At 38.7% G+C, this 24,157-nt stretch overlaps 1 protein-coding gene across 1 annotated transcript; it reads right to left on the bottom strand.

Moving 5' to 3' along the window:
- Positions 1-1,885: 1,885 nt before the first annotated feature.
- Positions 1,886-23,573, bottom strand: LOC121399808 (integumentary mucin A.1-like). The gene is made up of 4 exons (XM_041581507.1): positions 23,466-23,573; positions 6,911-7,045; positions 4,155-4,301; positions 1,886-1,953 (listed from the first exon to the last, which is right to left on the bottom strand). Exons 1-4 carry the CDS (start codon positions 23,527-23,529, stop codon positions 1,901-1,903), a joined length of 399 nt encoding a protein of 132 aa, XP_041437441.1. The 5' UTR covers positions 23,530-23,573; the 3' UTR covers positions 1,886-1,900.
- Positions 23,574-24,157: the final 584 nt, after the last annotated feature.

Below are 24,157 nucleotides of genomic sequence, written 5' to 3'. Positions count from 1 at the left end.
ATTGATTGTTTTTTTCCTACATTGTTAAACATATTAGTCCGGCATTGGGAATGTGGGGTGGTATCTAAGTGGTCACTTGCTCAATTCATACTAATCTCCTCTCTTTCTGCTTTTACTCCAAGGGGCCGAGGATTTGTGGTTTTTAAGGCTTAGCTCGTTTTCTCCATACGTTTAGGGCAGGTAACATTTGAGACCACAGTCCTGGTTACCATGTCTTCTCCAGTTTTGTGATGTCCCAGGGTTAGAAACAATTTAGGCAGTAGATATCGGGACAACTCCACCTCTTCATATTTTATTTTTCTTTCTGTTATATCATGAATTATGAGCAGATTGTTTAATTAATTTATCCTATTTTTTTACGTCGCAAATTGAGTTTTTTATTAATGAATTCATTGGTAACAAAATTGATTTACTATTTATTGCACTACACTTTAGATGACTTAAAGCTAAATAATTCATCAGATTAATTTACAATAACGCTTGACTACACTTTATCTAGATATTAACTAATTGTTTTTTTATTAATCATTGGGTGTAATTGATTTCTAACTAAAATCTTAATTGATTTGAATTCATAAAATTCTAATAATTGCACTGCACTTTAGTAACATATTCTAAGTTATAAGTCTAATTGACTTTCAACAAATTCGGTCTCCTGTTGTATTGTTATATAACCTATTTTGAAACTGCACAGTTAATATAATCAAATAGAAACACAATAGCTTAAAAGTGACCAGTTTGAAGCTAAAGCTAGATATATGCGGGGTACTTTTTCTTTAATTTCTTAAAATACTTGAATGCCTTCTTCACAGACTAGACAATTAACACTCAGTGCAACATTACAATATAAAATAACCTACAAAAAAAGTTCTGTTACTTTAGATATAAACAGTAAAGTTACAAAAAAAAATTCTTCCTTTTTCTAAATACAGTTAACATGTAGGGGCAGATTTATTAAGGTTCAAATGGTAAATTCAATTTTTCTAGTTGGGTTTTTAGTCGAAACTCACAAATTCGAGTTGGGAACAATCCAAACTCGAATTTGAGACTTATCGACCCTTGACCCTGGAAGTAATTTGAATTCGATAGATTGGCACCTAAAACCTGCCGAGTTCATGTAGAAGTCAATGGCAGAGGTCCGTTGACACATTTGAAAATGTCAATAGCCTTTCTGATGTTCTAATTTTTTTCAGAGAAAAAACTCAAATCGAGTTCCATTCAAAATTGATTCATATTTGATTTGAGTTTTTTCGGGTTGGTTATATTTGATGGAGTTTTTTAAATAAAATACCAATCGAGTTTTGAGGTTATTCAAATTCATTTGAAGCAAAAAAAAAATATATATATATATATATATATATATATATATATATATATATATATATATACAAGAAATGACGGAACCACACTCACAGGTCTTTCATGAAAAATTCAGTGGTTTAGTTCATCATTTCGGCTCCTAAACTCGAGCCGTCTTCATAGTTACATTATTAAATCTGGTCTGATTTGTCCACTTAGAGGTTCGGGCGATCCAATCATATGCTCTAGGGCCCAATGATTGGATTAATAGGAAGGGTAAATGGGCGGTTGGATCGCTGGACCACATCTGCGAACAGATGCGGTCAACAATCTGATGGGATTTTTAGTCCTGCCCATTCAACATGCTGGCGCTATATTAATAAATGTTATTAATAATAATAATAATAATAATAATAGTAATAATAAATATTTGTAAAGTGTCATTATGTCCCTCTAAAGCACCTTTTTCCAGAGAAAACAACCCCAACCTTGACAGTCTACCCTCATAATTTTACAGATTCCATCCCTCTAACCAGTTTGGTTTCACTTAGTCCCTGCACTCTCTCCAGCTCATTTATCATCATGTAGTAATAGAAAAATATCACACAGGGAATAAAGAAAAGAATAATGTATATAACCTACCTGTTGTTGGAGCTAAAATGGAGTTAAATGAAAAATATTCAAATAAATGATTGCAACATTTTAAAAGATCTCTTGAACATACAAACCATAAACAATTCCATTAAAAGGCAATGCTAAAACTCAAAATCTGCATACATTACTTTTAAACATTCATCTCAATGAGCTTTACTCTTGCTTTATTTACCAGCTAGGAAAGATAATTCTTTCTACTTTAAAGCTGATGGTCACCCAATGTAAAGAAAATTGCACAATGAAAGAAAATGTGATTATAAACAACAATGCAATATATAGTGATATACGACAATATAGTGATTACATATTTTTCAATGATTTTAGTCATTTGTACATTGAATTGCAAATAAATGCTGTTCCTGTCTGTTCTTTGCTTTTTTCTCAATTTGCACAAAAAATGTGTCAATAATCAGTTCTCCACCAGCCAAGACTCCAGTTTGCACAATGACTTGTAGACTTCTTAGGTTTATTAATCACAGATAATCTTGTGGTTGTATGGGAAGTGATGTTTTGTCTGGAGTTAAACTGACTCCCAATATCATTTTTCAGTATTATGAGTTGTTGAAAGAGAGAGACAGAATCAATGGCAAATACATTTTCATATAACTTTCAGGTATTTAAAAGTTGTTAATGTTTATTGGAAAGTTACTTATAATCATGATTTCTCTGACTCTTTGGGTGGACATTTCCCTGAAATATAAGGATTTGTAGTTCAGCAAGAACGGAGTAAAGTGTGGTTGAGCAGTGCAGCTCAGCAGGGTTTAGTGTCCCTAATTTAGAACTGAGCGATCTAACTGCACTTCAGATTTCAAACATCTAAGACTAAAAGCATATACAGAGAGCAAGTTTACTCCATACTAATGGTAGAGAAAATTTCAGTCACCTTAAATGTACAAATACAAATTATTATTATAAATTCACTATTTTATTATTTGCTGAATCCCGAGTGAAAGATTCATCCAAATACCGTACTGAATCCGAACCCTTATTTTAATATGTAAATTACATAAATGAGGGGGGAGTAAACCACTCGCTAAAAAAATATTGATTACCATGCTTGTCAAGTGTTTTTTTTTGTATTCGGATTCGGTTCGGCCTGGCACTTGGATTCAGCTGAATCCTGGCGAAATAGGCTGGATCTTGTCTGAATCCCAAACTGAATCCAGGATTCGGTGAATCCCTACAAATTATACAGATTATACGGGGCTAATGTACCCCTACTGTAATTAATAGCACCATGACCATGTAAACGTACAATACAAGGCTGCATGTAAAGGTTTTGTTTTCCTATAAATGTTAGAAGTGGTAAGTGATAAATAAAATCTACATATAAAATTGATGTTCAGCACCAACATATAAACTATTTATTGACAACTGATTACTTATTTTATATGAGAAGGAAAACCATCAATGGCATTTAACAACTGGTTACATTCCTGCATTAAAGGAGAACTAAACCCTAAAAATAATTATGCATAAAAATACTATATTTCACATACTGAATTTATTGCACCAGCTTAAAGTTTCAGCTTGTCAATAGCAGCAATGATCCAGGACTTCAAACTTGTCACAGGGGGTCACCATCTTGGAAAGTGTCTGTCACTCACATGCTCAGTGGGCTCTGATTGGCTGTTGAGAAACTGTTGACAGTAGTGATGGGCAAATTTATTCGCCATGCGCGAATTCGCAGCGAATTTGCGCGATTCGCGCCCAGCGAATAAATTCGCGAAACGCCCGCAAATTTTTTTTTTCGAAAAACGGACGCCGGCGTCAAAAACGGGCGCCGGCGCCGTTTCGCGAATTTTTCGCCGTTTCACGAATTTCGCGCGAAATTCTCGAATTTTTCGGCGAAGCGAAACGGCGCAAATTCGCCCATCACTAGTTGACAGTGTAGGTCAACTGTCTTCCTTATAGTTAGCCGCGGTATCCATCACCCATGTACTGGCTTAATGTTTTCACACATCTCTTTCTTCTGCTGCCTATTCAGCCATTTATTGTACAGTGCTGTAAAATGTGTCTGCACTTTATAAATATGTGTTAATAATAAAACCGCATTGGTCACATTGTATCACTGGCTTTCTGCAATTCTGAAATATATATATTTCATATTCTAAACCCATAACTGATCAGTATACTGTCACTTTAAGAAAACAGCCCACTACTTTCTCCTTTACAGCAGTCGATTCAAGAATGGAAAGTACCTGCTTTTTGGAAGCACCATGTAACGTCAGGAATACTTTCATCATAACAGCAATTGCTCCCCCTGCAGTCTTTGTCTGTAATCCCTGGGTCTCCACACTCAATTCTTATACTGGGGTCCACTGTACATTCTGCTTTCTTAGCTGGAGCTGTAATAAATGTGCAAAAAAGCAGAGAAAAAAATCTGAGATGGTCTCACATACATATATATTCTCTCTCTCACATATATAAAATTAAATTAGTATCCACAGCAAACACACGCCTCAGTCTTTTGAAATCTATACTTAATTAAATCACACCAGTATGTTCTGCCTCCTGTCTAGAGCCTTTCTCAAGATTCTTTTGGCCCCTATTAATACATTCCTTTAAAACAAAAAACATGTGTGTTTTTACCTGAAAATTATATCATATCCCAACATCCATTGCCACCCAGTGAATCATTTGTTTTGTCCCGTTTGGTCTAAATTTGACATGTGCAAAGCTCAACTACTATCATGTTAAATGTAATATAACAATAGACTTCCCATTAAGTAATTTTCAATAAAAGATTAAAACAACATTGTTCATTTAGACATCTAGGAGAACCAATTTGTTTTAAATCCAAAAAGTTTGTCACTGTAATAGCAAACAAGATCTATCACCTCCCCTCCTGGATGTTGGCATGTGATCTTGTATTGGTTCAGTGGGTGGGGTTGCCAGAGCTGTTGAATGTTATTACAAATGTATCAGTTCTTGCCAGTAAATTTATAACACCCTATAAATTCCTCCCATGCCTGACCCTCTCTGCTGCCTGATACCCTTTATTATACAGGTCTGTCTCTGTGCTGGCCATTGCCCCACCTGCCCACCCATTACCCGCCCCCATTGAATCATTGTCCCACCCCCAACTGACACCACCACTAGTGATGGGCAAATTTAGCCAGGCATGGATTGTTGTGCATCAAAATTTGTTGTGCATTAAAATTGTCGCACGTCAAAATTTTTCAGACGCCCATTGACTTTAATGCATTTGGACAAAAGAGTCACGCTTACAAAAATTGTAACTCGTGTCAAAATTGTCGTGCGTTCTATATAATTTTGATGGGCATTGACTTCAATGCGTTTTGAATTTTTCGGCGTTTCACAAATTTTTACGGAATTTCGCAATTTTTTCAGTGAAGTACAAAGGGACAGATTCGCCCATCATTCGTCACCACCAAGGCCGTTATTATGCAGCAAAAATGTGGCAACCCTGCCAGTCGGTGGTACTGGATGTTGGGATATAAAATTATTTCAGGGTTATAGCAGATTGGTGATGAGGGAGAAAACACACCTACAAATGACTGTTGCTTTAAAAGGAAGGTGTAATGGGACCAAAAGAGTCTTGAGAAAGGCTATAGACAATTTGAATTACTTGTTTAAAATAGAGTTTGGAATTTGGAGCTTTCTGGATAATGGGTTTCCAGATAAGGGATCCTATACCACACAAACACACATGTATATATAAATATATGTATCACCTTAACTATTGAAAATTAAATGTAATAGCTGCATCTCATGTAAACAAAGAATGTATAAAAATTATAATTTTAAGAGGATGTACAATTTCTCAAATATTTAAGTTACTCTTTAGTATCCCATCAGCATTTACTGGAATGGAAGGCCTTTTAATGAAGCCAGTGGCATAGGCAGTCCATAGGCAAACTTTCAGCTGTGGGAGTTACCTTGTGGCATTCTATACATCCTACAGAGATTATTAACCCTCAATAACTATTACATTCATTTGTTTGTTAGAGAAATGTATTTTAGTGTAAAATAAACGTGGCTAAATCGACTGTGCAAAATAAATTAGCCAAAAATGACATCTATAAACAGGGTCGGACTGGGTCTGACAAATCAGGCCTCCTGACTCTGGAAATTCCATCCTCCATCCTCCCTGGCTGTAAACCCCCTCTGACCCAATTAACCCCACCAGCATGTACTTGTTCTGTTCTGTTATTGAACAGAGAGAAGGGCCAAGAGTACAGCAGCCACTGGGAGTAGGTCTGGGCTGATGGGGCCTATGAGGGCAAACCCTGTCTATAAAGGCCAAAGTGACCAGATATCTAATGTATGTAATAGACAGAAACCAAATTCCTCCTTTACATCTTTCTAACCTGTTAGTTACACAGGGCTTGAATGGGGGGGCCATGTGGTACATTATAACTGACCTGTGTGCTCAGGATCAAAAGCAAAATAACTTAACAGTTTTGTCCCATGTGTTCCCCTACGAGTCGCTTACTGGTTACTTAGAAGGAGGTTGTATTGTATTCTGGCTATTACACACAACTAGTGATGGGCGAATTTGCGCCGTTTTGCTTTGCTGAAAAATTCGTGAAATTCGCGAAACAGCGAAAAATTTGCGAAACGGATTCCGTTTCCGTTCTTTTTTTTTTACGCCGGCGAATTTTTAATAATTTATTTGCTGGCGGCGAATCGCGCAAATTCGCAGCGAATTCGCCCATCACTACACACAACATCTAGTACATTTAGCCTTTTTAACATTTTCTATATTGTGCAGCCTCTAGTTACCCAGTTTTATTTGTTACACTGAAATTTTCATTTCAAATATAATCTATTAGAAGGACCCCCTCCCCACCTTCTGTTTGGAACAGTATATGCTATATGCTCTCTTGCCCTGGGGTCTGCATCAACCTTTCATCATGAAAACAGAAAATATCCTGCTGCTTCTTGTGCTCAGTGGAACATTAGTTGAAACGTATATAGTCTGTTGAAATACCTTCTGCCGGTTTATATAAGCACCATTTCGATTCAGGGATAGTGGAATCGAAGCAGCAGTTTTTTCCTTCGCATTCTGCCTGGGTAATCCCACTGTATCCACAGTCCACGTTGAAATCTGAAGCCAGTGCGCAATCTGTTATCCATAAAAATGTATAAAGTAAGTCTTTAATAAATGGCATTCTGGGAAACTCTGTAACTATGATTTGCTAGTATATGGTAATGCTAGAATATGTGCTATCAAGTAACCTTTCCATTTTTTGACAGATGAAATGTTAACAAAAAAACATAAAATTTGAAATATTTAACTGAAATGGAGTCTATGGGAGATGGCCGTCCCATAATTCAGAGATTTCTTGATAATGGGTTTACAGATAATGGATCTCATACCTATCATTTACAGGACCAGATTTCTGCATTTGGGGCTGATAGGCTGACAGGTCCTAGTGTCTCCTGTTTTAATGCACGCCCCAATCCCTGCACAAATGTGTGCATGCACGAATGCAGCTAAGCGCTGGGGCTCCCCAGTACTAACTAGAATGCAGCTGGGCGCCATGCGGCCCCTGAAAATTTGCCACCCTGGGCCTGGGCCTTTGTGGCCTTGCCACAAATCATTTATGTAGGGAAATACACAGGGAATATAGAAAAGAATAATGTATATAACCTACCTATAGGGGTGGGTGGAAATAAAATTGAGTTAAATATGGATCCAAATAAATTATTGCAAAATTTAACAGCCTTCTTCACAGACAATTGACACTCAGGACAACATTACAATATAAAATAAGCTACAAGAAAGTTCTGTTACTCTAGCTATAAAGAGTAAAGGTACACAAAGGTCTGTCTTCTTCTAAATACAGAGAACTTACAACAACTCCTATCTACTCTAGCTAGTATTATCAAAATGACCATAATCATAAAGTGCAAGTGTAAAATGCGGTGTTAATTAGTATTTAGCATTTTCATTGTATATTAGCAATATTGCACATAAGTGTGTTGAAACAACCGATAAGCATATATTGTACATTATATTACATTGTATGAGCATTATTATTGCACATTGTAAACAGTCTGTTATCATTTGTTACATTATTGAGAGTTATACAGTCTGGCAGCACTGGGGTAAAATCTGTCCTTGAATCTATCAGTGTGTGTGCGAATTGACTTGAGTCTCCTGCCAGAGGACATATATCAAAAGTGTTAGTGCAGGATGACTAGAGTCCTTCATGTTGCGATCTGTCTTTCATAGATATCTTCTCATTTAAATGTCCTGCATTACTGAGTGCTGATGATCATCTAAGCCATTTTCACCACTCTTTGCAGGGCTTTGTTTTCTTGTCCGGAGCAGATGCCATACCAGGATGTAAAACAGGCTGTGATGATGGACTGAACAATGCACCAGTAGAAACTGAACTGTGGTGGACATCGGGGATTTTTTTCAGATGCAGGAGAAAGTGAAGGCATTGGTGAGCCTTGTTGATGACAGCTGCTGTGTGCTCTGTCCACTTAAGGTTATCACTGAGGGTGATCCTAAGGAACCTGAAGCTGCTGGCCTTCTCTGTAGCATCTCCTCCAATGTAAATCGTAGCGTGAGACACATTTTTTCATTAAATCCATGGCCAGCTCTTTAGTTTTACTGACATTGAGAGAGAGGACTCCCCTCCTCTCCTTAGGCAATCATTGTTGGTGACCCATAATGGTGGTGTCATCAGCATCACTTACTTATGGCTGATCTAATAACTTAATTATTAGAGCTGTGTCTGGTCATACAGTCATGTGTTGAGGATAAAATTTGAGGAAGTGACTTTTTAGCAAATCATAATACTGTGAGTTTGTGCCAGCATGGTTTTATGCGTAATAGATCTTGTCAGTCTAACTTAATTTCTTTTTATGAGAAGGTGAGCAGGGCCCTCGATTCTGGGATGGCAGTGGATGTGATTTACTTAGACTATGCTAAAGCATTTAATACAGTGCCACACAGAAGGTTACTGGTTAAATTAAGGAATGTTGGCCTGGAACATAGTATTTGTACCTAGATAGAGAACTGGCTAAAAGATAGACTACAAAGAGTGGTGGTAAATGGAAGATTTTCTAATTGGACCAGTGTTGTTAGTGGAGTACCGCAGGGCTCTGTACTAGGTCCCTTGCTTTTCAACTTGTTTATTAATGACCTGGAGGTGGCCATTGAAAGTACTGTTTCTATTTTTGCAGATGATACTAAATTGTGCAGAACTATAGGTTCCATGCAGGATGCTGTCACTTTGCACAGTGATTTGTCTAAACTGGAAAACTGGGCAGCAAACTGGAAAATGAGGTTCAGTGTTGATAAATGCAGGTTATGCACTTTGGCAAAAATAATATAAATGCAAGTTATACACTAAATGGCAGTGTGTTGGGAGTTTCTTTAAATGAGAAGGATCTAGGGGTTTTTGTAGATAACACGTTGTCTAATTCTGGGCAGTGTCATTCTGTGGCTACTAAAGCAAATAAAGTTTTGTCTTGTATAAAAAGGGCATTAACTCAAGGGATGAAAACATAATTCTGCCTCTTTATAGGTCCCTGGTGAGGCCTCATCTGGAGTATGGGGGCAGTTTTGGACTCCAGTCCTTAAGAGGGATATAAATGAGCTGGAGAGAGTGCAGAGACTAAGTGCAATTAAACTGGTTAGAGGGAGGGAAGAGTTAAATTATGAGGGTAGACTGACAAGGTTGGGGTTGTTTTCTCTGAACAAAAGGCACTTGCGAGGGGACATGATTAGACTTTACAAGTACATTAGAGGACATTATAGACAAATAGCAGGGGACCTTTTTACCCATAAAGAGAATCACGTACCAGAGGCCTCCCCTTCAGACTAGAAGAAAAGAACTTTCATTTGAAGCAACGTAGAGGGTTCTTCACAGTCAGGACAGTGAGGTTGGGGAATGCACTGCCGGGTGATGTTGTGATGCTGATTCAGTTAATGACTATAAGAGGGACTTGGATGATTTTTTGGACAGACAAAATATCAAAGGCTATTGTGATACTAATCAAAGTTAGTTTAGGTATGGGTATATAGAATTTAATTAAAAGTAGGGAGGGTGTGTGTATGGATGCTGGGTTTTCATTTGATGGGGTTGAACTTGATGGACTTTGATTTTTTTCAACCCAATTTAACTATGTAACTTTGCCAATCTGTAGATGCTGTGATCTGTTTTTGAGAAAGTGCAACATTCAGTTGCAAAGATTAACTCAGAGTACAGTCCCAAAAGATTCGGGATCAGCTTTGTGGGAATGGCGACTGTGTTAAATGCATAACAGTCTCTGTTGTCTAGGTGAGCCAGGGTGGTGTGGATTGTGTATGAAATAGCATCCTCAGTGGATCTATTTTGGCAATATGCAAACTGTAGGAGCTCCAAACTGACTAGAATAGAGTTCTTAATGTGTCTTAGTATAAAACCTCTAGAAGTATTTTGTTGCGATTGGGGTTAGTGATATAGGACGACAGTCATAAAACATTGTTTTTCCTGGGAACAGGAACAATGGTAATATTTCTGAAGTAGATAGGAATAGTGCTCTTCAAAAAGGTGTTAGAAATGTCAATGAAGACAGCAGACAATTGTTTACTGCAACCTGAGATTCCATCTGTACAAGCAGCTTTGCGTGGGTTAATTCTGTTAAGAGTCCTTTTTACATCCCTGACAGACACAGTGAACCTGATGTCAATGATGTTAATATTTGAATTCCCCACTACATACGAAATGCATGATATGGGACTGTACAGCTGTACTCCCATTTCTTTTTCCTGGACAACTCCATGTCATACTTACCGGGATAGCCCCGCTCCCATCAGAAGGACCCTCCCCAAAGCTTTAAAAGCCCAACCCCACCCCCCAGTCCAGTGTCTTTTTTTCCTTCTGCTTCAGTTATTTTTATTTTTTTTTGCTCCTGGTAGAAGCAAGTTTTCTCTTTAACTTTGGGGAAGCAGTAGGGCTAGCTGGAAAGCATCCTAGGGACTCAGGGTTGGTCCTGGTGATCTTTTACCCCTAAGCACATTACCTCAAATGGAGTCTTCAGTGTTTAATCATCTGGATCAGGTAGGCACAGTTTTAGTGTGGCTAATATCATTGCTTTCCTTGATCCAAGTGCCCTCCAGCCTGATTATATCCAGGTCTGTGGCAAGTACTATGCCCCCCCATCCATATGCCTACCTGGGCATGTCTAAAAAGCGTCCAGTGGCATTGGGGTATATGGATGGGAGAGGGAGGTGGCAGTTAGTTATGTTATTCTGATAACAATATTTAGTTAGCGGCTTAGCGGCCTGAACCTTATGGCCTCCTTCTCTTTTTTCCCCCATACGGGGGTATTATTTTTTCTTCTGGAGGAATTTAGGTGTCAGAGCCAGCTGCCTCCCTCAAAAGACTTTCCCAAGGTTGAGGTAATTGCCAGCTTCCAGGGTTAAATAAAATGAAAACCCTGAAGTCTTAAATCTACTGGCAGTTAAAGCTTTATTTAAGCTGAGAATGCCACCTTGTTTCCAGAGTCTCCTAACTCTTAAAAATGTATGAGCCAGATTGGCCATTGTAGGAACTGTGCAGCTCTAATGCTGATATATACGTTCTATGAACAATGATAATGTAATGCAGTGATAATGCAATACTGTTTCTACTCTGCTTTCTGGTAGCTTAGAAGCTTAGACAGTGCTGCAAGGGAGTAAGAAAACAGTTTAGCCAGTATATGTGTGTGTGTATCAGTAACGTAACTAGAGGGGGGCGGGTCCTGGTGCATGAAGCACAGCCGGGCCCCCGCCCCCCTCCGTACGTGATTTTCAGCCTGAATTCCAGTGGCGTGTGGGCTGCCGGGGGGCCCTAAGGGGGTGCAGGCCCGCTCGCACCCCCTGCTCCCCCGGTAGTTCCGCAACTGCTGTGTATATGTGTGCATATGTATGCATGTGGATACTAGCTAGCTGGGATTGGCAGCCAGAGAAATGGGCCTCTTTAATCCTGGGCAGAGTGCTCTCAGTCTGCATAATGTAGGAATTCCTAGTCCTGGCACTGCTTAGTATTACAACCAAACTGACTGTATATGTGGAAACATTTCAGTGATTTCTAGAGCTGGCTTGAATAACCAAATACAAATGCACATGTTATACATTTCTGGGCCTGTCACTGCATTATGTAGTAACCAAACTGACTGTATATGTGGAAACTTTTCAGTGGTTCTAGGGCTGGTTTTAATAACCAACTATGAATGTACATGTTATACATTTTTGGTCTAGGCACTTTTTAATATTACCCAAACTGAATGTAGATGGGGTAACATCAGTGGTTTGGGGGCTGGCTGTAATAACCACATATTAATGCACATGTTATACATTAATTGTTCCAGCCACTGGTTACTACTATAACCTTACTGTATGTGTATGCTTAAACATTTCAGTGGCTTTGGTGCTAACTAAGGTTATAACCAAAAATAAATGTACATTCTATACATCTCTCTGGTTTGGACACCAATCAATATAATAACCAAACTAAAGGTAAATGTTAAACTGATGAGTAATGGATGTGGTAAGGTTCTAGGCATTTCTGGAGGGTGCCTATATAGCCTCCAGGTTTGTATGTAAGCATGGTAACACAAGTCAAGACTCCAGTATCCCTGGGTCCTGTCTGTTTCAAATAACATTGATGTATGTTATATGCATGTATTACTCTTGCAAATAAGTCAATAGGGTATTGTATGCTTGCTGATAACAGCAGCCAAGACTGACTTAAAGGCGCTAGCCATGTCAGATATAGGTATTATGAACTTAATTAAGTGCATCAGCTGTGTTGCAGATAAGTATTATACCCTTATATACAGCAGTCTACAATAGCTTAGGGGACTGTGTCCTGGTAAGTATGCCCCAATCAGTATATGGGTTACATATACAGTAAAGGTGGTAACTGATGTAGACATATATCTTGTCTAAATGGATTGGCTAAGGCCAATTCTGATTTATACAAATGCTATGTAATATATAGTGAATAAAGTACCCCCTTTTATAAATTATAAGGATATTATAAGTTACCGAGGAGTTTCATGACCATATAAAAACACGAGGCCGAAGGCCGAGTGTTTTTATACAGGTCATGGAACTCTGAGGTAATTTCTAATATCCTCATATTTCACAACTGGGGGTACTTTATTTATTATAATACACAAGTTTCAGTGAGTCATGTGACAGAAATGACATCAGAACTCACCGTTTATAACTGATGACATCAGAACTCACCCTTAATAAGGATATAATTTACAAGATATTCATGGCTTTTGTGTATTATATAGGATTATGAACCATGAGTATCACAAAGGTGGTGTGAGAGTAGTGGTCAATTCTGGTTTAAAGGTATACGACTATACTGCATATGGGTGTTATGCAATAGTCAAACAGCAGATAGGATTTATATAATTGTTGTATTATAACATGGACTTGTAGACCACAACCATTGGAGTCTATGTGGTCCATATTTTTGGTTACATTCATAACTATAGGCTGTTGGAATAGTTATCAGTCTTAAGGAACTCACTAATTAATGGGATAGGATTGGCCTGGGGCTGAATGGATGTAGATATGTTTACAGTCATATATACATTTAACAAGGATTCTAATATCACCACAGCCAGAGATCAGGCAAGATAAATTTTCTGTATATTCCAATGATAAATCAAGGTCTATTTACAAAACTGGTATGATATTCATCAGGATCTCTTTCTTAGGTTACAGGGGTGCAACTTATCTGGTCTCAGTCTGGAAGACAGTGGGTACATCAGTCAGTGAAAATTTTAGTTAATTCACTTATACTGGATTCCCTACTGCCACAGGGTTTTAGAGCCTTGCAATGAGGTATTTTATAGTAGAGACCTATTTAGTTTGTCTCAAGTACAATAGGGGTCAGCTCTCTGATTATATACTCATGGGACATATTATATTAATGGGTACCATATAAAGCTGGCTGTAAAATGAGGTATACTCCATCAATGCAGTTATAGATTTAAAAAAAAGTTTTTAGACATAGGTTCATTATAACAGGCTATTTCTGTAATGTTAACCCTTATTGTGGACAGGAAGCATGCAATTATGGCATGCTGGGTTTTCTAAAGTTACTCTGGGTTTAGCCTTTTACACCACCATAGACTGGCCTGGCTAGTTGAGGTAAGTATCATAAGGCTTAACATCAAGCTATAAAAATGGTCTTATTCACCTTATCCTTTTAGACCAAGGCTGCAGTATCGGCCTTAGGCAAGGTCCTAGTTATGGAATCTCTTACCAACAGGCTTGGACATGCTAGTATAGTTAGTAGGGGAGTTCCATTGCAGAATAATAGGTGAATAATTATATCCCCATACCTAGATTCATTTTAATATTGAACACTTAAGGATGGTCTCATGAACTGTCCATGTCCTGGGATTTGAGAATAACCAATCTCTGGCAGTATTGTTGGTTGTTATACTTCCTGGAGTCATTCAAATTTCTTCCTATATGTTAAACTCATAGGATCATGCCATACGGATTGTTTATAGGCCCAATCTATGGGGTACAATAACTCCAGCTATGTACAGGTCTAGGGATGTAGCGAACTGCCGATTTGGTGTTCGCGAACGCCGTTCGCAAACACCGGCAAAAAATGCGAACGTTCGCGAACAGTTCGCGAACTTCGAACACCCGATAAAATCGTTCGATTCGAACGATCGAAGGATTTTAATCGTTCGATCGAAGGATTTTCATTCGAATCGAACGATCGAAGCCATTCGATCGAATGCTTTTCATTCGATCGAATGCTTACAATCGTTCGAACGAATGGAAATCGTTCGATTTTTAGCGGTCGAAGGAATTCGAATGGTCGAACGATTTGTATTCGAATCGAACGCGAACGCAAAATGCGAACGTCGCGCGACGTTCGCGAACATTCGGCGGACGCGAACAAGTTCACCGGCGAACAGTTCGCTACATCCCTATACAGGTCACATCCGTGAAGGCTCGAGGACTGCATCATAGCAAGGTTATGCATATCTGCAGGCATTTCTATTACCGGTCTACTCCAGGGCACGCTGATCCATAATACTATCCAGTCTTGTTTGGTGGAGGATCAGGAGCTAATAATAAAAACAATTTTAATCTATATAGACTGCAGAATGCTCCCAGATACCTCACAGGGCAGGTAAAGTATTCCCACAGTGGCAGCACTCCTTCTCCGTAAGTCATTCTACGGACCTCTCATTGAGAGATGTATTGGTTATGGTCTAGAATAAATACAGGTTCCTTAGTATTAAAGAGACGGGGAACTACACTAGATGATGCCATGTATTGGTAGTGTTACTAATGATGGTATTTTTCCTTCCCCTACTAAATCCTCTTTTGCAGGTACCGTGCTTTTGAGCCATTTCCAAGAGTGCTCTTGTGGATGTTATGTGGTTGCAATAAATGTGCTGGTATGTAGTGGGAGTAAGACTATGGAGAAGTGTTACTCTGGGTTCCTATCTGCTTCTCTTTAAATAAAGATAGTTCTCTCTTTTTAAATGGAATTGTCATGCTGGTTTCACACTCGGTATCATTACTTTGTTGTGGGTTCTTCCTTTAAGGAGTACTATTTCCTTTTATTTCTCTGCCAGTCCATTTCCTCTGAAAATACAGAGTTAACAGGTTTCCATAAGGTGATTTTGGTCCACCTGTGGTGATTTCATTCTTCTGAGTTTTATCTGGTATAGATTACACTTGGCCAGTTCCTTATGTGGAACAAATTCCCTCCTATTGGGATATTAGCTTGCTAAGTCCCGGTAAGTATGACATGGAGTGTCCAGGAAAAGGGAAGATTGTATCATACTTACCGTGATCTTCCTTTCCTGGATAAGGTTCCCATCCCATTTTCTGTAGTTTCTAGAAGCTTATTACGAGACACCAGATTGGGGGGTGGGGTTGGGCATTTAAAGCTTTGGGGAGGGTCATTCTGATGGGAGCACTGGGGCGGGGCTATCCCGGTAAGTATGACATGGAGTTATCCAGTAAAGGAAGATCACGGTAAGTATGATACAATCTTCCCTTTTTCTGATGGTTTTCTGGAGATTGTACCGGCAGTTCTTGTATTGGTACACACAATGTCGGATTGGGACACCAGGGGCCCACCCAAAAATCAGACCAGGGGCCCACCAAAAGACCTTAGATCAGGGGCCCACTCTCAGTACTATTATAATTCCTCTCCTCACGCAACCTCTATACTACTAGTTTATTTTCATAACATGCTATAATCTATTATTCAATCTATTTAGTCTCTTTGTTCTCATAGAAATAGGTAATGGCCATGAAATATGCTAAATATATTGAAGCAGGAGGGCCCACTGACACCTGGGCCCACCTGGAGTTTTCCTGGTATCCCTGTGGGCCAGTCCAACACTGGGAACAGATCTCTGGACAGAGACATGTGCATGCTCTCATGGATCTTGTGTCAGATCTCTGGTTTAATCCATCATTCTGGATGTATTGTTTTTGTTTTCAGTGGAGGTTTTTATGAAGTCTGTAACCACTGTGGCATACTCGTCCAAATTGGAGGATGAACATGTATCAGTCCATAGAGTCAAAACAGTCTGTTTGTGACGATTCTCATTTTTCCAGGTCATGGTATATCTGTAGAAATAAGTTAAATTAACTGGACTTGTGTTTTTCTTGAAGACATTTCACCAGTCATCACTTGGATGACTTGTGAAACATCTGTAAATCTAGTTGATTTGACTTATTTCTAAAAATATAAGTCAAAACAGTACTGTAGTTTGTCCTCCACCTCACGCATCCAGCATCCAGAACATCACTTGCTCCTCGCACTTCAGTTTCTGTTTATACACTGGGAGCAGCAGCATTGGGACGTGTTCTGACAGACAGAGGTGCACATGGGAGAGAGTGGTACAAACCTTTGTGTGCGGTGTAAACAGTGGTCAAGAGTACTAGAGCTGCAAGTTAGGTAGGACATGTTGGTGATATTTAGATAAACAATCCTCAAATTTGCTTTATTAAAATCCCCATAAACAATAAACTGTCTGGTGGGAGGTGCTTTCTCACAGCTTGTGATGACCTGGTAGAGTTTGCTCAGAGCGCACTGTGTGTTGCCTTGTGGTAGAATATAAACCGCCATCATAAACACAGCGCTGAACTCTCTGGGCAGGTAAAATGGCCGGTACTTGATAAGTAAATACTCCATGTTGTGATACAAATGTGACATGGAAGGCCATGTATCACTGTGAGTGTGATCAAGTGCATTCAATATGGCTCCTTAGTTGTAAAATGGATGTACTGATATTAGCAGGAGACCAAGGAACAGCCGGAGTTGAGTTATTCAGTTATTAGCAGGAGAACAGGGAATAGTAGGAGTTAAGGTAATAGACTCATAAACATATAAAAATGTTTATTAAGAAGGAAGCTCATATCTTATTCATATAGTTATAATCAAAATACACAGCAATTATACACAGCAATTATTTTCATTTGCATGGTTATTCCTATTTACATGGTCATTCTCATGGCCATGTCCTGGGCATGTAGCCATTATTATTATATATGTCTATGTGTAATGATCTATTACTTTGTTATTGTACCAATATAAAAAGGAGTTCAGCTAAGGGGGCTTCGGGACTTCATCTACAAGCAGACGTGTTGTGTAGAATAGTTGGTCTTGTAAGGACCATTGGCTGATTGATGTGCTCGGGGAGTCGCTGTATTTGATTTGGGCCCGGGGTCCCCCAGCTGATGTTCCTCTCAGAAGTCTGCCAAGGGAAGCTCGGCTAGACGTTGCATTGTCTTCAATCGGTATTGTGTTACTTTTCTTACAATATATTATTCTTCTTTATCGATGATCAATGTTTGTGTGTTTTATTTCCACCCCTTTATTTGATAAGTCTGCTGGGGGAAGTGCTCAGTTAGACATTTAGTTTGTGATAAGTCTGCCAAGGGAACTTGTAGCAAGACACATGTTCAGAGTGCAGTTGTGTAAAATGACTTCCACATCATCACACCATTAATAAGAAAGCAGAACCTAAATGCTGCACCTTTTCAAACTGTTTCACCAAGTTTTAAAAGTGTTTGTCTATCATAAGTAATTAATCTTTAAACTGGCTGTAAAATTGGTGACAAAAACAAGACAAACTACGCACAAGTAATACGTCTGTGAGGAGCCACCTTCAACACTTGCAACTTTTCATTATTTATTTTTTATATTTTCTTAAATATTTGCCTTCTTCTGACTGTTTCCAGCTTTTAAATGGGGGTCACTGACTAAAGCCTCTCCTATACATATTCCAATCTCTTATTTAATTCAATGCATAGTTGCTAGGGTAATTTGGACCCTAGCAACCAGATGGCTGAAACTGCAAACTGCAGAGCTGCTGAATATAAAGCTAAATAATTCAAAAACCACAAATAATAAAATATAAAAAACAATTGCAAACTGTCTCAGATGGTCATGAGGCTTCAATTTTGTTATTGTTTATATGAGCATAAAGGTTTTGCCCCTTACCTCTTGGTCAACAAAAAGGGGGCAATGGCCAGAGGGTAATCCACAAAAGCAATTAGTGATAGAAAATATCACACAGGGAATTTAGAATGGAATAATGCACATAACCTGCCTGCAGTTGTTGTTGTTGGAGCTAAAATGTAATTAAGTATTCATCCAAATAAATTATTTCAAAATTAAACAGATTTTTTAAAAATACCAAGCATAAACCATTCCATTGAAAGACAATGATAACATTGCAAAATCTGCATACATTTACTTTTAAACATTCATCTGAATGAGCTTTACTAACCACCGAGGAAAGATTATTCTTTTTACTTTAAAGCTGATGCTCAACCAAAAAAAAATTGCATAATGGTAGATACGGCTTTGATTTTATTTTTATTATTTTTATAAACATAAAGGTTTTGCCCACTGTTACATTTAGCAGTCTCCTTATGAGGGAGTTAAAAGAGGCACATGTCTTGGGTACAATGGTGGGAGGTACTAAGCACACACCTCTTCACACTTCTGCCTACCCCTAGTTTAGACCCTGGTGAGGGGAATTTTAAGTTGACTGGGAGGATCCTCAGATGCTGAGTGATGAGGGATGATGGAGGCAGTCCACTGTTCAAAGAAACATATGATATTGAATCATCCTTCCGAGTCCTACCCGAAGCCATGGGCTCCGTTGCCCAAGTGTCCCAGGCTACCACCCATGAATAGCTTGAATGGATGGGTCCCCCTTCGCCTAAGCTAGGGAGGGCCCACCATCCCTGCCCCCTGTATTAATAGGAGTTTTTTAATAATGGCTCATGGTAATACTCTGATTAAACCCAATAGCTCATCGCAATACTTTGATAAAGAACTGTATAAAATATAACACAAAGAACTGTTCTACTGTTGAAGCCAATGTCGTATGTTGAGCCCAATATAGTGTAAAAAGACAGCTTTATGACTTATAATTGTGTATAACAAAGCTTTGTACCATAGTATACAAGGCGGCCTTATAATCCATAATCCTGTATAATGAAGCTTTGTGCAAGAGAAATCATGGGAAGGAATCAACTCGATGACCTAATACTTGTTCATTATTCTCATATGTATTATGTCTTATGATTTCTGAAGCCCTTATCAGACTCTTCTTTATTATAGATAGGGGCACAATATGCTATTCAGATACCAGTTAGCTAAGATAAGATCTCTGCTTCGGATGTGCTTGTTGGGAGTCTGGCCAGATCCTGATGAGCGCATGGGAAGCAAGATCTGTTATTAACCAAACCATTATATGAATAATATGAGCTATTGATTAAACTACTATATGAGCTCATTGTTTGCTAAGCCTATATAAACTGGGGGTCTACATTCGGTCAGTTGAGATTCGCCTGTGGGGATAACGCGTGCCCGCGCAGGGTCTTCTGGAGACCGTTTGAGCCTTGATCTGCGGACTGTTCAGGGATCTCCCAGTCATATAGGCAGAGAGGGGGGCTTGCATACTTTGCTCACTCAGTAATGTATATTTTCTTCATTCTATGTATGTAATAAACCTTTGCTTATACATAGCTGGTGTGTTTGAATTACTTCTGAGAGACTCATAGAACCACAATTAAAACACCCCCCAAAGAGGTTTGGGGTCATTTGGACTCCCCTTCGCCGAAGCTAGGGGGAGTCCCGTCTACCCTAGGTTCTGCTGAAGCTTCCCCCAGGGAGTGTCATGGCCTGGGGTCCAGCCAAAGGACTATGACCCCATCCAGGGTGCTCAAACCAAACACAAAAATGGTGCTGGAGTGTGCGGTGCAATGCCATTGATTGCCTTTAGGAAGGCTCCAGCTGGCAGCCGGAAAAATAAAAAACATCCCGTCCGCCTAATGGCCAGGGCAAAGGAAGTGAAGCATGATTAGGCATAGATGCATGTGCATTGCCCCTGACTCAAAAGCAAATCAGGTGCCTCCCTCATGGGAGCACAGCAACCCAACTTTCATCAAGCTTCCTCTTGCCAGCCTAGTCCAGAGGACCAAGTGTTTCTCCGTTCTTCACATAGGATCATAAGAACAGATACTCCTCCTTGATCTTGCCAGCCAGAGGACCAAGTGTTTCCAAAGGTACTACACTTGATCTTAGCCAAAAGGCAGAGAAAGGAACATATAATATAGAATAAAATGTTAACTGATCCCCCAGTCCCAATAAAGTCAGTCTCCTTATAAGGGGGGTCACATAGGCATGTGTCTTGGTTACAATGGTGGGAGGCACTAGATACATAGCTCTTCTATCTGCCTAGCCCTATTTTTATCCCTGGGCGAGGGAAATCTGAAGCTGACTGGAAGGATCTTCAGATGCTGAGTGAGAACTGGAATTTTTCATGCAAAAGTTAATGCTAAGTTTTACTAGTCGCTCCCTTTACCCCATGGTCAACAAATAAGGGTAATCATCAAATTTTAATTTCATCTGACTAAAATAAATTTGTGATAGAAAAATGTCACACATCACACAATATAGAATGGAAAAATGCAAATAGCCTATCTGCAGTTGAGTTTGTTGTTGGAACTAAAATATAATTAAGTATTCATCCAAATAAATTATTGCTAAATTAAACAGATCTATTAAAAATTCTAAGTACAAACAATTCCATTGAAAGACTATAAAAACATTGCAAAATCTGCATACGTTTACTTCGCCGGTCGGAATAGGTTAGAAAATCCCGTGGGAACACAGCCGCATCTTTTAGTTGATGCAGGGCTAGCTTTACCCTGAGGGTGCCCGGCGTCTTCCGTCACCCCCTCCCTCCCTCTCAGAAGATTGTGTGCATGCGCCTCGCATCAAGCTTGAAAATGGCGCATGCGCATCCTGTCATCTGAAGATTTCGCATGCAGCATGCAGCTCCTGTCGCCTTGATTCCGGAGTACTAGCCATTTGACACTAGTGTTCCGGCAAGAAAATCGCTTTTGCGGCTGGACGGCATGCCGCCCCTTAAATTAATGGCAGCCTAGGCCCGAGCCTATTCGGCCTTGCCGCAAATCCGGACCTGCATTTGGCCTCCATTCTGATCGGATCGTTGGGCCTACGATCGGATCAGCCCGATATTGGGGAGAGATCCGCTCATTTAGCGACATCACCAAATGAGTGGATGGTCACATTTAGATCTACCAAGCAGCTGTTATCTTGTGTTAGGGAGCTGCTATCTGGTTACCTTCCCATTGTTCTGTTGTTAGGCTGCTGGGGGGAAGGGAGGGGGATGATATCACTCCAAATTGTAGTACAGTAGTAAAGAGTGACTGAAGTTTATCAAAGCATAAGTCACATGACTTGGGGCAGCTGGGAAACTGACAATATGTCTAGCCACATGTCAGATTTCAAATTTAAATATAATAAAATCAGTTTGCTCTTTTGAGAAATGGATTTCAGTGCAGAATTATGCTGGAGTGGCACTATTAACTTATGCATTTTGAGAAAATAATTCCCATTTAAAAGTCAATGGGAGATGCCCAAGCTAGATTCAAACTTTTTTTTGTTTTTAAGTTATAGTTTTTCAATTTTTTTCAAAAGTTTGTAGACATTGAAAATGATCAGTAGAATGTAAATTTTACATTTTTTTTAATCAATTGAGTTTTTGGCATTCAAGTTTTTCTTGAATAAGCACACATTTGAGTTTGTGTTTTGTTTCTCAAATTTAGAAAATTTAGAATTTTGATAAATAGGCCTCCACATGTACAACAAAATAATAATATAATCCCTGTGCCAAAACCTATGAAAAAACAATTGGGTCTCAAGGTCTGTTGAGGTCTTACCAGATAGGTTTGCTTAAAGGTCAGTACTATTAGCTGACCTTTTCTGATTGGCCATTATGTAAAGCAATTAACCATGGTCCAGATATGGTCCTATAAGATAATTTATGATCCCCTGCATGGCCAAGATGTCCATAAAACTCCTTTTATTACATAATTTTGAATACTCTGTCCCCCAAGCATTTGAAAGGCCAGATATAACATATATAAATATTACCCATGACTGCCCAACCCTTTGTAGTTCTTCTTCTTTATTGTAGCCTTACTTTAGTATAACACTTTGGGTGATCTTGGAGATCTTTGGTATCAATACACACTGGTTGACCCATGTCATATTATAGTAAAATATAATAATAGTACATTAAACTAAAGGTTATTGTAGATTAGCATATGTGGGGTCTCTCATACAATACATATCCTATACAATTGGTTTGTTTCATGTTGCTCTTTTATCATATCGTAACTTGACACCAGTGTCCTGCTTGGTGGTGTAGTCTCAACATTGTTATTTCCTGCCCATTTCCAACTTAAGTAGCTGCATGTTTTTTTCTATGCTGTAAAATAAGGTTTTATAATCAGCAATAAATGTGTCAACAATGTGTTTTATTTGATGTCTTTTTATTTTCCGCCTTTAACCCACTTAGAGGCTGATATACTAAAATTTGAGGTGTAGGGGGAAATATGCACATGCATTTTTTTTTATCTTAAGCACTATCCTATTTACGAAAAAAACAAAGCATAATAATCGATATCACACACAAACTCCCACACAAGCAATTCTGTTAATTTTCAATGAGGCTGAAAATCTTGAATGCTGGGAAAATAATAAAGCTGCTTGAGTCAATTCCTATTGACTTCTATAGAAACTTTAGTTTTTTTTCTAGTGACTTTCCATGTATACTCACACTAAAATACGCTAACTTTTTTTTTTTTTCATAAATAGGCCCCATAATATAAAAATTCATTTTTATACAGAATTGAAAATTTATTCAAATTTACTAATCACAAACCCCTATGTTTATACTTTATTTTTTCTTTGCTTTCATCGTATTACTTGTTTTACTTTTGTGCAACTCATTCGGGGTACAGTTTGTGAGATACAGTATATATGTTCTCTAATGTACCTCACAATACATGGGGGCATATTTACTAAGATACATAGTTGCACCAAAGGAATAGGGCTCACTTACACCGGCTGCAGCACAATTACACCAGGTTAAACTATTTTGAAATTTTCCACAAGTAATGACAGAAGAAGTAGAAGAATTCATAGCCATTTTCTTACCTTGGGCTTGGACCAAGCCTACGATTACCAGGAGGACAGTAACATAGAAAATTGGGTGCTTCATTGTAGCTATATTAGCAAAATGATCACTGAAAACATTAGTATCACATTCCCACTATACATTTTATATATATTCTTGGTATGTGTACCTAGGGATAAGGTAAACATTGCCCTAGAGATATTTACAATGATTCAGGCACCAAGAAATGAAAATCAAACAAGTAATGATTATTTTGGAAAAGGAACAGAATTCCAACGTCAATCCCAAATGTTAATTTTGATATTTTATTAGCAAAGAGAATGTTCGCCAAACTGAAATGAATATTGTTGCCTTGGAGCACTGGGGTTCTTGATCCAATTTTAGGTAAGGCATTGTCTGCAAGGAGTTTTTATGTTCATCCCCATGTCTTCATGATTTTCATCTCACACGCTACACTCCAGGTTAACTGGCTTCTGATAAATCAAATACATCAGTTGGGATTAAGTTTGGGTGTATTTGACCTTTTTCGTTTTGCCAAAAATTTGCCTCTGGCGAAATGTCACAGACGCACATTAAAGTCTATGCGCGTTTTTTTTACGCACAAAGCCATACAAGTCTATGGGCGTAATTTCTGCGGCAAAAAAATTTTCATTTACAGAGATTTAGTTCATTTTGTTTTTAAGCTGTTGTATTGAAAGCAAAGGATATGTCC

Source organism: Xenopus laevis, chromosome 2L, assembly GCF_017654675.1.
Source record: "Xenopus laevis strain J_2021 chromosome 2L, Xenopus_laevis_v10.1, whole genome shotgun sequence".
NCBI lineage: Eukaryota > Metazoa > Chordata > Amphibia > Anura > Pipidae > Xenopus > Xenopus laevis.
This window is presented reverse-complemented; position numbering and strand designations above follow the sequence as displayed.